The 17,275-nt window shown below is 49.7% G+C and overlaps 1 protein-coding gene across 2 annotated transcripts in view; it reads left to right on the plus strand.

The window, feature by feature from the left end:
• The window catches only part of Grik5 (glutamate ionotropic receptor kainate type subunit 5), a 61,666-nt gene that overhangs the window by 6,626 nt on the left and 37,765 nt on the right, over positions 1 to 17,275 (plus strand). For both annotated transcript variants that reach the window (XM_029479516.2, XM_021166366.2), the window contains exons 4-11: positions 266 to 363; positions 443 to 608; positions 2,503 to 2,681; positions 4,603 to 4,656; positions 4,755 to 4,916; positions 6,294 to 6,446; positions 6,789 to 6,893; positions 6,996 to 7,103. In XM_029479516.2, coding sequence (XP_029335376.1) covers positions 266 to 363; positions 443 to 608; positions 2,503 to 2,681; positions 4,603 to 4,656; positions 4,755 to 4,916; positions 6,294 to 6,446; positions 6,789 to 6,893; positions 6,996 to 7,103 — 1,025 coding nt within the window. The remainder of the gene's footprint in view (positions 1 to 265; positions 364 to 442; positions 609 to 2,502; positions 2,682 to 4,602; positions 4,657 to 4,754; positions 4,917 to 6,293; positions 6,447 to 6,788; positions 6,894 to 6,995; positions 7,104 to 17,275) is intronic.

The following is a 17,275-nucleotide window of genomic DNA, read 5'->3' on the forward strand; positions in this document are numbered from 1 at the left end:
GCATGCACACACACATATACACACCATGGTGTCCACATGCTTTCCCATGTTCTCTTGGCTTGGCCTGTCTCTCCGTGGCTTTTCCCCCCATGGCTCCCTCTGTATGAGCAGGCCAGGGGCTGGTCTTCTGGGGCCCAGGCTGGTGGAGGGGAACCCACAGCTCTCACCCTCTGGATCCTCTCTCGGACCAGGTCAGTTTCCTGAGGGTGGGGCAGGAGCAGAAGCAGAGGGTCCCTTACTCTGGTTTCTTCTCTGCCCTTCACAGTGTGTCAGATCCTGCCCAAGGGGGTTGTATCTGTCTTGGGACCCTCCTCCAGCCCAGCTTCTGCCTCCACCGTGAGCCATATCTGTGGGGAGAAGGAGGTGAGGTTGGGGCATGGTGGGAGAGGGTTTGGGGGTGAGATTTGAATCCCTGGCAAACAACATCTCCCTTTCTGTCCAGATTCCCCACATCAAGGTGGGTCCTGAGGAGACGCCCCGCCTTCAGTACCTTCGCTTCGCATCTGTCAGCCTGTACCCCAGTAATGAAGATGTCAGCCTGGCAGTCTCCCGAATCCTCAAGTCCTTTAACTACCCCTCAGCTAGCCTCATCTGCGCCAAGGCTGAGTGTGAGCAAGAACTGGGTCTTCTGTTCCCATTCTCTTTAGGCACTCCTTCCTAAGTGCCCTGGTGTTCCACCGGGTTCCCTATGTCTTTCCCCTTCAGGAACTGGGACATCTGGTTCCATAGACCCCCTACCCCCTTGCCCCTGAGAGACCCATGTGAAAGTGAACCCCTTTTGCCCGGCTCTCATGAGGATCTTTCAGGATAGCAGGGGCAGTGCTGGCATGTAACTTTTAAACATGTATTATTAATTTTGAATTAGTGTACAAAATATTAGATTTTATTTGACATGTTCATATGTACTATGTCATTTTGCTTATAACTGCCCTCTGCATGCAGCTCTTGGTCTAGGGAAGGTCTCAGGCCACAGAGTGTTCCAGGAGCTCATGTACGGGGCCTTTGGAAGGGGTTCTGAGCCATCTGGCAGGTTCAGAGCCCATATCCTAGGAATGCTACCTCTAAGCTGAACTTGAAGCATTGGAGAGCATGTTCTAATCAGGGGCCTTGGTGGGACAGAGGTGGAGAGCCCCAGAATACAGCCCCCAGGAGGTCCCCAGGCCAAAGTGTGGAACAGTGAAATGAGAGGTCAGAGAATCCTTGGAGATTTCAAAGCAACAGCACAGAATGAGGAGACATGGTCAGATCTGTTTATAGAGAAGTGACAGACATAGCAACATACGTGTATCAGAGAGACCAGAAGGATGCAGAAGGAGAAGTGGGTTAGGTGAGATGGTGGCAGTTGGTTGTCGAGCCAAGCCTCCTTGAGGAGAGTTGGATGGGGCAGGGCAGGGTGTGCAGGTCGTGGGTGATACCAGAACTCAGTGGAGAGGAGGAGAGCAGTCTGTTCAAGTGAGCACATTGGCTGTGATGTTCAAGTGTGCTGGCCTGGGGGCGGGTTGTGAGAGCCTTGGAGCTCCTAGAAGGAAGTTCTCTTTCTGGAGGTTCTCGCTGAGCAGCTGCTGTGTGTCAGACTCTCGTGTTAGGACAGGCACGAGAGAGGTAGGCACAAATGGTTGTCCTTGTCAGACCTTGCCAATGACAGAAGTCAGGCAAAACCTATGTCTGGTTGGTAAGGTCAGTTCTCTGGAGAAGGAGGAAGGTCCTAAGTTTGGAGTAGCGGTAGGGAAAGTGGTGGCTGTGGACCTCTCAGAGACGTTGTCATCTAAGGAAAGAAAGATCAAGGATCAGCAGGAACCTGGAGAAATGGGGTCCCAGGTAGAGGGACAGCCAGGCTAAGGCCACAGGACGGAAGGCTGACTGTGGGACAAGGAGACCCATGTGGCTGGACCAAGTGCAAGCATTAAATGACAGAGGGGATGAGAAGCTTGGCACAGATCAGAGCCACATCTGTTTGCATCATTCTGGCTACTGTGTGGGGAGCAGACTCAAGCAAGTGTGGCCAATGCAGGAGGAGAGAGATGGCGGTGGCTTATGCCAGGGCGGCGACAGACCGTGTGGTGTGGTCTGACAGGCTGTGATGTGTTTTGAAGATAGAGTCTGGGTAAGTGAGGGAAAGAAAGAGGCTGCCATCAATGTTCTGGCCAGAGAACAGGCACATGGCAATGGGTTGTCACCTGAAGGACGAAGACAGGTGGAGGAGACAGTTACCTGCTGTGTCAGACATTCCACTGAGTGGTCAGGAAGAGGTAGGTTAGATACCTGGAAATCTGGGAAGAATTTTTTACAGGGGGTTTCACTTGGGAATCCCTCAAAGAATTAAGTCCCCAAGCCCAGTGTCTAAGAGCCCCAGCTGTTCCAGAGACAGCCATGTCACCTTCTGAGCATGCCCTCCAGTCTTAGGCCCAGCTGCCATTGCTGGAAGAGGGGAAGGAACATCTGTGGGCTGTGTCTGGGGAGGCAGAAGGAAGGGTTCTAACACAGGGCCCAACCCTCCTTCAGGCCTGCTGCGGTTAGAAGAACTGGTGCGAGGTTTCCTCATCTCCAAGGAGACACTGTCCGTGAGGATGCTTGATGACAGCCGGGACCCCACGCCACTACTCAAGGAGATCCGAGATGACAAAGTGTCCACCATCATCATTGATGCCAATGCGTCCATCTCCCACCTTGTCCTCCGTAAGGTGGGTCCCCTCCTCTTATTTTCCATAGAACTGGGGGTACAGATAACCTCAGCGGTAGGAAATGGGCTTTGTAGGGACTGTTTTGCAGTTCCCTGGTCACATGACCTGGGACAGTCCCTTATTTTGTCTGTGAAACGCAGCCATCAGTTGGTCTTACCTCTTTGACTTGTGAGGGTGGTAAGCCTAAGCAGGGCAAGTCCTTAGAGCCATGTTGGCCCAGAGTAGACATCTTAGTCATCAGCCTATGGGACTCTGTTGTTGCTGAGGGTTTGTTTCCTTTTAAAAAGATTTATTATTTTAATTATGTATAGGTGGGGGAGGGGTATGTGCACATAAGTGCTGGTCCCTTTGGAAGCCAGAGGTGTGGGAGTCCCCTGGGATTGGTGTTACAGGCAGTTGTGAGCCAAGTGGGTGCCAGGAATCGAACTTGGGTCTTCTGCAGGTGCAGTACACTCTCTTAACTGCAGAGCCATCCCTCTAGCCACTGTTGTTTTTGAGGTGAGATCTCTCTTCTGGTAGTTCAGCCTGATCTTGAACTTGAGAACTTTTAGGGTTTTCCTTGGAGCTCTGTGTATATCCTTAACTGGGACTCTCCCCCACCACTCAGGGCAGATATCTTGAACATCATATAGACATGGAAGCTGGGCTTCTAGAGGCAAGGGCCCAGAGCACCAGGACCTTTCCCCCTGGGCTTAACACATGCCATCCATCAGTGAGCCACACTCATTAATCATTCATTCCCTTCCCTGGGCTTAATTTTTCTTTATAATCAAATTTGTATTATTTTTCTCCATTTGTTTTTCATTTATTTTTCTCTTAATTAAAACCATATGTCACTGCTGATTGTAGGCTGCTGGAAGAAGTGTTTATCAGGCTCTTGAGGATATAGAGGGCTTAGGGAAGACGCTCTGGGTTGACAGGCCTCCTGGGCAGAGACCGCAGCCTCTCCCAGGGTACTGTGTGCATTGAGGTCTCCTCTCTTCTGTCTTGCCCTTCCCTGATACCCATGTGTGCAAGCCCAGCTTCTACCCCACTAAAAGTACAAGCTGGAGCCCTGAAATGTTAGAATCCTCCTGTGCGGTCAGGATGGCAAGTTCTTATGTGAGGAGCCTCATGCAGCCTGTCCTCCTGGAGAATCATAAGATGGAGAGAGCTTAAAGAAGGGACCTGAAATTCTAATTGATTGCCTCAACTGCAGAATTTCATTTTCTCCTCTCCCTCCCTCCCTCTCTCCTTCCTTCTTTCCTCCTCTCCCTTCCTTTCCTATCCTCCTCTCTCCTTGCCCTCCTCACTCCCTACCCCTCCCTCCTCCTCTTTTTCTTTTGGTATTTTTGGGGATTGAATCTGTGGCCTTGTGTCTGTTAGTTGAGGGCTCTGCCATTGAGCTGGATCCTTAGCCATTCCACCTCATTTGAGCCAAGATCTTCCAAAGTTGCCAGTCTGGCCTTAAGCTCACTCTGTAGCCCAGACAGGTTCAAGCCATTTGAATAGCTGGGATTACAGGTCCATGCCCCCAGGCCCAGCGCCTGGGTTCTTTTCTGATAGATGATCAACCAAGCTGAGCCCTAAATGTTGGCAATGCCAATGACATTGGATGTCTTAGGCTAAGGTTTCTGTCCCTGCCTGCCCCATGTCCCAGGCTTCCATTTGTCCCTGGTAGGAAGTTTTGAGTGCCTTCACTGGAAACAGTGGACATCCGAGGGCCCCGCTCTCTGATCTGCCTGGCACCAGTCAGCATGGTGGAATGCAAGGGACCCAGGTCCCTTCTACCCTCACTTGTGTCTCCTGCTTGCTCATTTTGTCTGGGTGTCTCTTACTGTGTTTTCTACTGGGTGTCTCCTCACCAGGCCTGTCTCTAAATCTCTCTTCCCCTCTTGGGTTCCCCCGTTCTCTGCCTCTCGGCCTCTCCTGTGTTCTCCAGGCTTCGGAGCTGGGAATGACCTCAGCGTTTTACAAGTATATCCTCACCACCATGGTACGTACTCTGACCTATACCCCTCCCCAACTCCCACCTACCTCACTTCCCTACTTCAGTCCTGCTTCAGGCCTTACCACTCTTCTTCTTGGTCCCAGGACTTTCCCATCCTGCATCTGGATGGTATCGTGGAGGACTCCTCCAACATCCTGGGCTTTTCCATGTTCAACACCTCCCACCCCTTCTACCCAGAGTTTGTGCGCAGCCTCAACATGTCCTGGAGGGAGAACTGTGAAGCCAGCACCTATCCTGGCCCTGCGGTGAGCATACAGATACCCACTGGCACATGAGACACACTGTGCACTGACTCTGGGGACAGCTTGTGAATCTCATTCTAATCATACCCAAGACCTCATAGTGAGGCCCCGTGATGAGTCTGACCCAGGCTTCCTCTCAATATCTCAAGCTTCTCCATCATCAACCCAGGACAGGCATGGCCTCTGGCCATTTGTGCTCCCCCACCACTGCCCCCATCTCCTAAGCACTGTCCTGCAGAACCAGTACCTCCTTCTTTTTTTTTTTTTTTTAAAGATTTATTTATTATACATAAGTACACTGTAGCTGTTTTCAGACACACCAAAAGAGGGCACCAGATCTCATTGCGGATGGTTGATGTGGTTGCTGGGATTTGAACTCAGGACCTTCGGAAGAGCAGCTCTTACCCACTGAGCCATCTCTCCAGCCCTAGCACCTCCCTCTTACTAAGTTTTTTGCTCAAATGCTTCCTTGGCTGAAAGACCTAACTTGTGCTTCCTATTTTATTTTATTTATTTGTTTAGAGACAGAGTACTATGTACTCTGAGTACTATGAGTAGCTCTCAGTACTGCCTTTGTTTTGGGGTGCGTTATCCCCTTAATCCCCAGAGCTGCCCTCAAGGTGGAGACAACCATTCCTCCATTCCTCTTGGGTGGAGGAATCCCAAGCTCAGAAAGGGGTTGATGAGACGTGGCCATCCAGCCAGGAAATACTAGAACCAGGCTCTCAGCTCAGAGCTCTGTGCTTTCTGTGCCCAGGATCAATACTTAAACTCCTCCGTCTCCTCTCCTACCCTGTGTTCATTCTCCTGTAACATAAAGTGCCCCATTCACACGTAGATGGTGCCAGTGGATGCCTTGCCCACTTACCTTAGCCACACAGACTTGGCAAGCTCAGGAAGACAACTGGCCATCTTGGTTAACTCCTCTCAGACAAGCCAAGCATGGTGGCATATGCCTATAATCTCAACATTTGGTAGGTAGAGACAGATGGATCAGGAGTTCAAGACCAGCCTCAGCTACATATCCAGTTCCAGGCCAGCCTGAGCTACGTGAATCCTATCTTATAGAACCAGAAGAAAACAAACAAACAAACAAACAAACAAACCAATAATAATGGCAACAAACAAACAAACAAACACACTCAGAAATAACCCTCTCCAAATAGACATGGCCATGTAGTCTCAGCAAGCATCAGACACTGCACTTTTCCCCTGTCACCCTTGTCCCCAGAAGACACTACAGCCCTCCCTCTCCCTGCCCTACCAGTTTTCCACTCCTGCAAAGATAGGTGTTGTCTGCAGGTTGAGGTGACCCCAGAGGGGACCTCAGGGGATCCACACCACACTGACACTTTCCCTGCCTTACTGCCTCCCACTCAGCTGTCCGCAGCCCTGATGTTTGATGCTGTGCACGTGGTGGTAAGCGCTGTCCGAGAACTGAACCGAAGCCAGGAGATTGGCGTCAAGCCACTGGCCTGCACTTCGGCCAACATTTGGCCCCATGGGACCAGCCTTATGAACTACCTGCGCATGGTGAGCCAGGAGCGAGGGGCGTGGAGGTGGAGGGGAGCAGCAGCCGCCTCAGGCAGGGGCACTGACTGTGTCTCCCCTGCCCTCCCTCTGCTTTCTCCCCATGCTGACTGTCCTGTGTCCTGTCTGACCATGCCACTGTCCCTGTGGGGACTGTGTGCTCTCTGGGCCTTGCTCCCCTGCATCTCTTCTCTCTTTGATGCTCCTCCTCCTCCTCCTCTTCCTCCTCCTCTTTCTCTACTTCTCTCTGTGCCTTTCCCTACTGTTGCCTCATCCCTGCCTGGCCTTTCCGCCCATCTCTGGGCCCCACCTCCCCTCCCTCTGCCCCTCCTCCTGCCCTGCTAGGTAGAGTATGATGGGCTGACCGGGCGGGTTGAGTTCAACAGCAAAGGGCAGAGGACCAACTACACACTGCGCATCCTGGAGAAGTCCCGCCAGGGCCACCGAGAGGTGAGCAGGCCGAGGGTGATGCGCGAGCCCTGCTAGGAGTTGGTCTTTGAGACTTCTAAGAATGAACAGGCTCTGTGCTAATGATACCCTGTCTGTCCCCAGATAGGGGTGTGGTACTCTAACCGGACCCTGGCCATGAATGCCACCACCCTGGACATCAACCTGTCACAGACTCTAGCCAACAAGACTCTGGTGGTCACAACTATCCTGGTGAGTGGCCCACATAGGGCAAGGGGCAGTAGGTAGATGGGCCCTAATTCTGGGTCTTCCTGAAACAGCTTCCCAACCTGTCCTAACACCTCAGGATGGGGAGGAGTCCCTAAGCTGGCACAGGTCAGTATATAGAGTTGGGGTGTATCCCATGCACAGAGCAAGGCCAGACTGTGACCAAGGTGTTACCTTCCCAGCCGTAGCCAGAGCAGGAGAGGGCACAGACTTTGCAGGGGACCCGGGTTCTGTGATATGCTCTTGATAATCGTCATTGCAAGAATGGTCATTTTGTCATACTTTAACAGTCTACAGTGCTGACCCATGCCAGCTTGTTCAGGGTCCACCTTAAAATGTGGACACTGAGGACCAAAGAGATGAAATACCAGCCAGTGCATAGCAGAGCCAGGACCAGAAGCCCCACCTCTAAGGATGAGTCTGATTCATAAATGCTGTGCTTTAAAATGATAGTCATTGACCCTGAGCTCCAAGCCAGGATGCAATCCAATGTCATAGGGATTTCTACTTCCTATCCCCACCTAAGTTGAGATGTGGGCCTTGTGTGTCAACAAGGGCTGGGATCTGTCTCTATCCGTAGAGTGCTTGCCCAACATGTACAAGGTTTTGGGTCTGATTCCCTGCACCATAGGCCCCGTACTCAGGGTAAAGACAGGAAGATCAGGACTTCAAGGCCAGCCTGAGCTACATAAAATCCTGTCTCCAAAAACAAATGTACACTAGGCCTTATTTAGGTGTTACTCTTGGCCACAAACTGTTCCATGGTGACAATGGAGGATTTTGTTTTCCTGCTGTGTACAATAAGGAGAGTCCCCTGCAAGTCCCTTTCTGCGTAGAGTGTCAGGTCAAGCCTGGCTCTCTGGGTTGCACCCTACTGCCCCCTGCCAACACTGTGTCCTGTAGGCAGAGGCTTACACACAAGGTCTGGTAGGCAGGAGCTTTCCTGAGCAGCTGGACAGGTCAGGTAGCTCCACTGTTCACGGCAGCCAGGCCCACGGCCTGCACCCTGCCTTGTCCACATGCTCAGGGACATTGAGCTGGGGCTGCTCACTACAGTGACATGCAAGTTCAGGGACGCCTTTCACAGGGTCTTAGGAACTCTTATTAGCAGCCTGTTTCCAGGAAATTTCTGACCCAAGGTGGACCTTAAGTACCCTTGGAGAAGAGCCAGTGAACCAGTTATAGAGGGACAGATGGCTTGTAGATGGGAAGCCAGACACTCCCTAATAGCCCCACTGAGGGGCCTTGAGGCCTGGTTGGTGGGGGCTGTGTGTGCTGTGCTCCATCCCCAATACAGCCTGGGAATGAAGGAGATAAGACCTCTGTGGATAGCAGAGCCAGAGGTCAGGGAAAGGAGTTCAGAGGAGTCCCCGAGGCCTGAGAACCAATATTATTCTTGATTCATTAACTCCATTCTTTTCTTTTTTTTTTTTTTTAAAGATTTATTTATTTATTATATGTAAGTACACTGTAGCTGACTTCAGACACTCCAGAAGAGGGCGCCAGATCTCGTTACGGATGGTTGTGAGCCACCATGTGGTTGCTGGGATTTGAACTCTGGACCTTCGGAAGAGCAGTCGGGTGCTCTTACCCACTGAGCCATCTCACCAGTCCCCTCCATTCTTTTCTTAATTCCTTAAATATTTGCTGAAGCTGCTGTGTTCCTGGCCTGGCCCAAATTCTAGAGACAGACAGGAGTCAACAGGTGCTTTGGAGGAGCACTGAGGGGACGTAGTGCCAGCAGGATGGGGGAGACCATTCCAGACAAGGTCATGAGGGGTTCACAGAGATGAGGCAGAGAGAGAAGCTGGAGGAAGGCTCGCAGATGCAGTGGCCGTGCACAGAGAACATCTGGGCTATCAGTTTAGACGAGCGTCCTCAAGTGTGTGACTGGACGTTTCCCAGTGGTCATCAACACCTTCTATTTTATTCTATTCTACTCTATTCTCCACACAGTGTCTCACTGTGTAGCCCTAGCTGCCCTGCAGCTCTATGTAAACCAGGCTGACCTCAGATTCACAGAGATCTGCCTGCCTCTGCCTCCCAAGTGCTTGGATTGAAAAAATGTGTGCCCACACGCCTGGCTGGACCATGCATCTGTAGTGGCTGTCCATAGTCCTGTGACTGTTCACACCGCTGAGCCGTCAGCTTTCATGGGCCTGAGCGCAGCACCTTTAGGAAGCCACTTTCAGAGGAAATAGAGGCAGGGGAGAACTTATGAACTTGTGTTGAGGATTGCCTAAGCAGAAGGTGTCAGAGCTGATCTGAGGTGACATGTGTTTGTCCTTGATGGCCATATCCCCTCACTTTGTGCTTCTTCCTGTCTGCAGGGTTGTGCTCTGGGCCTGACACTGCCATCTACACCCTGTGTGACCATAGCAGCACTCTCTCCTCTGCCCCTGGTTCCTTTGAAGTGAGAGAATAAGGGGTTGGCCATATGACTCAATGGTTAAGAGCACTAGTTGCTCTTTAGAGGATCCGGGTTTAGAGGTGCCGGTTTCCCAGCACCCCCATATGGTAGTTAACACTTGTCTATAGCTCCAGTTCCAAGGGACCTGATGCCCTTTTCTGGCCTCCACAGGCACTGCTATTGTAGTTCACAGACATACATGTAGGCAAGACACCCATACATATCAAATAATAAAATTAAAATTTATAAGTGAGAGAATAAGCAGGGTGTGGTTGTGCATGCTTTCGATCCTGGCACTTGGGAGGCTGAGACAAGCAGATCTCTGTGAGCTCAAGGTCAGCCTGGTATACAGAGGGAGTTGTAGACCAGCCAGGGCTAGAGAGACCTTGCCTCAATAAAGACAAGACAAAACAACAAAAAGTGAGGGGCTAAAGCACTCCTAACAGAGGGCAGCTTAGGTCAGGATCTGATAAACTGCACTCCTAGATTTCATTCACATGGATTTAGGTCCTGGCTTGATAAAAGGCAAGCAGCTGATCGGGAATGATCTAGAATCTTTCCTGCTTTACTTTATTTGTGTTTTCACTTCCAAGAGATTACCTGTCCCTATCCTGTCTCCTGCTGGAAATCAAGCCCAAGATTTCCTCAGTGGGAAATTCTAGGCAGGGCTCTACCACTGAGCCACACCCTAGCCCCTCACTGGGGGACTGGGGATGTGGCTCATTTGTAAAGGATTTGCCTTGCATGTAAGATGCCCTAAGTCCCATCCCAGCACTGCCCCAAAAAGGGAGGGATATGACCTTTTCATTAATTTTGAAATTAGACTTTCTGAAGACATGTCCTTTGCCTAATATGTGTATCACAGACATCTTCCCACCCTCTATGAGTCATCTTGTCTAATTTTTTTTAAAGTGATGTACGTATTATTTAAATTTTTCATTTTATTTTTATTATTTTACGGGCATCTTAGTTGGATTTCCACCCCCCTGTGGTAGAGCACTGTGAACCAGAGAACCTCGGGGAAGAAAGGGTTTGTCTTGCAGCTTGTAGTCCATCATCCAGGGAGATGAGAGCAGGAATCTGGAGGCAGGAACTGAGGGAGGCCATGGGGATCACTGCTTAGTGGCTTGTTCTCCATGGCGAATTTAGCATGTTTTCTTATAATTCCTGGGACACCCACCCCCACCCCCAGCCCAGGATGGTGCCACCCGCAGTGAGCTGAGTCCTCCTACAACAAGTAGCAATTAAGAAAATGCCCTACAGGGTGCCTACAACCCAATTCGATGGAGGCATTCTCTCAGTTGAGGTTCCCTCCTCTCAGAGCCCCGAGTGTGTGTCAAGTTGACATACAGACTAGCCAGCACAATGTGTATATGTCTGTGTGCCTGAAGAGGCTAGAATGGGGCCGTGTCAGATCCTCCCAGACTGGAATTACAGCTGGTTGGGAGATGCCGTGTGGAGCTAAGACGCAAACTCTAAAAGAGCAGCCCTGAGCGAGCGAGTGAGCAAGTGAGCAAGTGATCTCCCCAGCCCTGCATCTTCGTTCTTAGTTGTATCTTTTGATAAAAGGATGTAAGCTGGGCCAGCAAGATAGCTGAGCTAGCTTAGCAAGTAAAGCCCTTGTTGTGAAAGACTGTTTACCTGAGTTCAAGTCCCAGAGCCCACCTACAGGCCAGACCCTGACTCAGAGTCAAAAAGTAATGTGAAGGCTGCAGACAGCTCAGAGTCAGGTCATCTGCCTGCATGTCAATGCCAAGCTCGAGACTCCATTCCCAGTAGCACAGACACACATAGATACACACCTATGTCTTGTGTCTTCATCTCTCTGTGTGTATCTGTGTGTGCTGCTAGAGTCCAGGTCTTCCCACATACTAGACCAATTCTATACCACTGAGCCATGCCCCAGCTCAGCTTTTTTTTATGGTTAATATTTTTAGAATTTAGGAATTCAACTAGGTATGGTAGAAAACATCTATAACCTCAGTACTCAGGAGGCAGAGGCAGGAGGATCACCACAACTTTTAGGCCACCCTGGTCTCCCTAGCCAGTCTAGGGAAGCTAGGTCTACAAAGCAAACATTCATTTCAAAGCTCTGGAAATAAAAGAAGAATTTTGGAGTTCTTTGCCTACCACAAAATCAGGAAGAGATTTTCTTGTTTCCTAAAAATGTAGTACCCTCTCCTGAAATCTTTCCTTATGGATGTGTAACTGAGGAGTGCCAGTTAGTAAAGCAATGATTTGGCCTTCCCACACTTATTTACCTTTGTCAGGGATCAATATCCATCTGCATGTGGACTTTCTAACCCTCTGCCCTACTGGCCTGCCCTAAGCATCATAGCCTGCTTCAGTGTTAATATTTACTAGAGTAAACCTACTAGGCTTTTTTTTAACCACTAAAAGACTTTCTTTTGAGCCAGGTGTGGTGGCACCCACCTTTGATTCCAGTACTCTCAAGGCACAGACATGCAGGCATCTGTGCCTCACACCTTTAACCCAGCACTTGGGAGGCAGAGGCAGATGGAGCTCTGAGTTTGAGGCCAACCTGGTCTACAGGCTGAGTTCCAGGACAGCAGAGAAATACTATCTCAAAACAAAACAAAAATCCTGTGTGTGTGTGTGTGTGTGTGTGTGTGTGTGTGTGTGTGTGTACAACTTATAAGTAGGAGTTGATTCTTTTCTTCCATCATGTGAGTCTAGGGTATGGAACAATTTTCTTTAGGCTTGGTGGCAAGCACCTTTTACCCACTGAGCCCTTTCACTGGCCCTTGAATCTGTTTAAACATTTCTGTAATGTTTATGTTTAATGTTAGTGTGTGTGGAGCTCGGGATATTTTCCTAAGAACTGGTTCTCTCCTCCTGTCTTGTTTTGAGGCAAGGTCTCTCCTGTTGCTCTTACTGTAGTGTGTACTCTACACAGGTTGGCCCATGCGCTTCCAGTCAGTTCTGTCTCTGACACACCCCATCCTGCTGTAGGACTGCTGAGATTACAGATTCCACCCATCAGATCTTGGTTGTTGTTTTTTTTTTCCCAGACAGGGTTTCTCTGTGTAGCCCTGGCTGTCCTGGAACTCACTCTGTAGACCAGGCTGGCCCGGAACTCAGAGATCCAGCTGCCTCAGCCTCACAAGTGTAGGATTAAAGGTGTGAGGCACAGATGCCTGGCCACGTCTGGCTTTTTATGTGAGTTCTGGGGATACAATTCAGGCTATCACAGTTTTGGTATTTTACCCTCTAAGTCATTCTTCCAGCCCCTCTATCTTATGTATGTATGTATGTATGTATGTATGTATGTATGTATGTATTTTCATTTGGAGTGTGTGTTTATATGCATGTATCTTTGCTCACACGGGTTCCACAGTGCCATTGTGGAGGTTAGAGAAAACCATGTGGGAGTTGAGTCTCTCCTTCCACGCCACCATGTGGCCAGGTGTCTTAACCCACTGAGCCATCTTGCCAGCTCTTTGTCTTGTTTTGAAAGGGCTCTCCTTCTCTTCCTTCTCTCTCCCTCTCTCCCTTGTCCCTCTCTTCCTCCCTCTGGAGCTTGCTGTTTTGCTAGACTGTCCATAGGCCTCACCACAGCCCCAGGTCTGCCAGTCTCCACCTCACAATACACACAGCCTCGCACTGGGCTTACACATGGGTCTGATGCCAAGCCTGGCTTTACATGGCTCTATGCTCAGGATCCCACACTTGCACAGCAGACACTGTACCTGCCCAGCTGCTGGACAGGCCTTTTTACTGAGGCTCCACATGCTTTAACCCTTTGCAGTCTGTAGACATTTAAGTAAATCTATATCTGTATATACATCTGCACCTATACCTATACCTATACCTATACCTACACCTACACCTACACCTACACCTACACCTACACCTACACCTACACCTACACCTACACCTATAGCTATAACTATAACTATACCTATACCTATCTGTAGTTTTTAAAGTCTTCAGCAGCCCAGCGTAGTGATGTTCACCTGTAACCCCAGAATATGGGTGAAGCAGTTTGAGGGCACAGTGTGAGGTCTTACTTTAAAACAGAAATTTAACAGCATTGGTTAGAGGACAGATGATAAAACAAGGGGGAGATAGAATTTTCACCAAGAGTTAATAAAGAAAGTGGGAAAGAAACATGGTAGCATACACCTTTAATCTCAGCATTCAGGAGGCAAAAATAGGTGGATTTCTGAGTTTGAGTCCAGTGTGGTGTACATACAGTGAGAGCCTGTCTCAAGCTAAACAAACCCCCCCAAAATTAATAAGGACAAAACCAGCTGCCATCCCTCCCTGGACCCTCATTTTCCTTTCTTGGAGGCTAGCAGCTTCCAGAAATGTTCTATCTACAAGCACACCCCAGCTCTTTCTTTCAGAGAACAGCATATTGTACAGGTTGTTCTGTAGCTGGCTCGTTTTTCCCTCTTAATATATCTTATAGACCTTGCTATTTTCGTGGTTGCCTGGGATCCTTTTATGACACTGATGATCTCTTTAACGTGTTCCAAATTAGGTCTTTGTTCCCACCCAAGCCCCGCTGCAGTGACTTTTCTTGGGCCTGTGTCTCTGTGCATAGATGCTCAGCCAGTCATGGGACAGCTTCTGAGAGCTGGGCTCTGCAACGCCCTTAGCCTGTCCACAGCCCTGGGCTTCTTAAAGAGTGTTTTGGCTAAGAGCCTCCTCCTTAAGAACCGTTAAGAAGATCAATGGTTCAAGGCCAGCCTGGGCAATTTAGTGAGATTCAGTCTCAAATGAACGAATGAAACAAACAAATGAAGAGCCCTAGGGGCATTGCTCAGTGGGAGCCTTGGGTTCAATCCTTAATATGGGGTGGGGGCTGCGTTGTGGCTTTGGATCTTTAGTTGAGTGCCCAGGGCTGTAAGTTGCAGTCTTGCGTCTTGTTTGCTGGAGTTCTGTGCTCGGTATCCTTGCCATTGCTGTAAGCTCAGACTACTGTGGACAGATGGAGCCCAGGTCCCTCCGTCTCAGATTTGGAGGTCTGTTTGCACGTGGGACCCAGCAGAGCTCTGGTGTGTGCAAGCCGTGTGTGGATCTCAGCTCTGTGCTTTCTTTCCCTCTGTTCTGCTTTGGCTGGGGGCCTTGGTCTAGATGCCTTACCCCTAACCTGTTTCCTCCTTTGTTTGACCTGGCAGGAGAATCCCAGCCCCAGCACACGCTCTTCTTGTCTCTTACTCTCCGGCTCCCCTCGGTTTGTCTGGCTTCTCCCACGTCCACTCCCCCACTCTGTCCACTTGAGCTCAGTCTGGCATAGGGCTTAAGAGCAGAGCCTGGGGCTTTGGAGTCACAGTGACTTCCCTCCGTGTCCTCAGCTGTAAGACAGAGGTAATAATACCACCCTCCCACGCTGACAGAGCTGTCACACAGCAAGCCCACGAGAAACACTAGCGGCCGCCGCTATTATTAGTGTTATCTCACATCCCTGTTCCCGCTCCACATATTTGCATTTGGAGAAGCAGCTTGGGAGTGAGAGAAGCCCCAGCCTCCCTCTATCCTGCTGTCCCTCAGTTTTGTTTGTGGTCTGAGATTGCACAGGCCTGTGGTGTACCCTGGTCTCATGGGAAGTCTATGGCTTTTTAAAAAACTCCCAAAACTCAGACTTAGAACTGTTACTTCTCATGATTATGAGGCATGATTGGGTCATTCTCAACTTGTCCCTACTGGGGCTTACTAACTACCCTCATCTTGTGGTTAGTCAAGACGTAACAGAAGCCTAGAATATCAACGAGTACTCCCGTTGGCTTCCAGTCCCTGGTTCACCCGTCCTCCTTCCGGCTGGCCTGGGCTTTACTTACGTGGAGGTCTCATTACTGCTCTGAAGGCTGAGGCTCCAGAATTTAGCCAGCATAATTTCTGCCTGTCAAAACAAGTATAAAGCCAGTTACCAAGAAGTGGGAGAGTGGCCACCACCTGCTGATGGAGTTGGGGGAGGTAAAGTGAGGGGGTGGGAGTGGACTAGGATGGCCACATCTGCCACCTGCTCTCTGGACACCAGTGTGTGTGCATTAAAAATAAGTGCAGGCTTTTCATCCCAGCTATTTGGGAGACTGAGGTAGGAGACTCTCAAGTTCAAGGCTCCCCTGGTCTGCAGGGGTCTGGGCAAGTTAGTGAGACCCTGTTTCATGAATGTATAGAGAGGGTTGATGGAGCTCTGCAGTAGAGAGCTAGTCCTGCCTGCCAGTGAGGGGCTGGGGGCGGGGCTTAGAGAGCTAGTCCTGACTGCCAGTGAGGGGCTGGGGGCGGGCTTAGAGATAGGGTGCTTGTTTGTCTACCCTGCCCTGGCTTCAGTCTCCAGCTTTGCAAAGAAAACAAAAAGTCTAAAAATACTCCCTTTAATATAGACTTCTGTGAGGGTTTAAAGCCAAATGACCTGGGGTTGATGAGAGGGCTCAGAAGCCAAAGGCACTTGTCCCAAAGCCTGATGACCAGAGTTAGAGTCCTGGAACCCACATGGAGGTGGAAGGAGGGAACAGACTACATAGAGTGTCCATTGACCTATATGTGTGTTCTGTGTGTGTGCACTGTCTCTGTGTGTTTATATGTGTAAAAATTTGGCATAGGGTAGTAGTCCTGGATGTCCTGTAGATAGCTGGCTTCAAACTCAGAGAACTCCACCTGCCTCTGCCTCCCAAGTTCTCAGATTAAAGGCTTGCCTCATCACTGCCACCACCTGGTTAAGGATAAATAATTTTTTAAAGTCAAGTTATTTAAAAAATTACCCAGAGGGACATGGGGAGGGGTCTATTCCATGGTAAGCATCATGGTCGTTACTATCAGAGAGTTCTCTCCTAGGTGTTTTCTGAGTCCTAAGTTCCCTTTGTGTAATGGGACACTGCCCTACCACCCATTTAGACAATAAGTGCCAAGGTAGTGATGCTTTTATTCCAGTTGTCTCCAGACGCCCGTGCTCTGCTGGAACTCTGAAGTCTCTGCCTCTGAGATCAGTAAAGCTTTCTTGTGACCCTCAAAAGTAATCCTCAGAGCAGTCACAGATGATGGCACACACATCTCAGACAGCTGAGACAGGAGGATCGGGAGTTTAAGATGGCCACCTTTAATCCCAGTTCTCAAATGAAACAGGAGGAGCTCTGTGACTTTGGAGCCAGCCTGGTCTACACAGTGAGACCTTGTCTCAAAAACCAAACAGCACTTGGCTGTTCTTGTAGAGGACCAAGTTCGGTTGTCAGCACCCACATGGTATTCTCACTGTCCTCCAGTTTCAGGAGGTCCAGTGTTCTCCCCTGACCTCTGTGGGCACCAGGCATGTATGTGGTATGCAGACATACATGCAGGCAAAACACCCTTACGCACAGAAATTTAAAATCTCAAAAGAACATCCACATAGCAAAAGGCCAGGCATTGCACACTGGCAGGTGTGGCATTAGACTCTGAATGACGTGCTAACATTCATAATCAGGAGATTTTACAAAACAATTTAGGCTTCCAGATTCTCTTGCAATTTCACCATCTGGCGTGTCATGCCTGCCTGCTGCGTGGCAGCTCGAGCTGGAGTGAAATCCTGGTGAAGGACACTCTCTTGGGGCACATCGGTGGCTCGTAAAGTTGGTGTAGTGACTCACTCCTGGCTGTATGAAAAAAAAAAAAGAACTCTACATTGAAACCACCCATATATGTGACGACAGAGCTATAGCTGTCGGTAGGATTGAGTCTGGTCCTGTGTGGACCTGTGCGTGTGATAATTTGGGTAATGTGTGTCCTAAGAGAATCTTGGAAA

The sequence above is a fragment of the Mus caroli genome, unplaced genomic scaffold (assembly GCF_978045245.1).
Source record: "Mus caroli unplaced genomic scaffold, Mus_caroli_1 scaffold_8, whole genome shotgun sequence".
NCBI classification, from domain to species: Eukaryota; Metazoa; Chordata; class Mammalia; order Rodentia; family Muridae; genus Mus; species Mus caroli.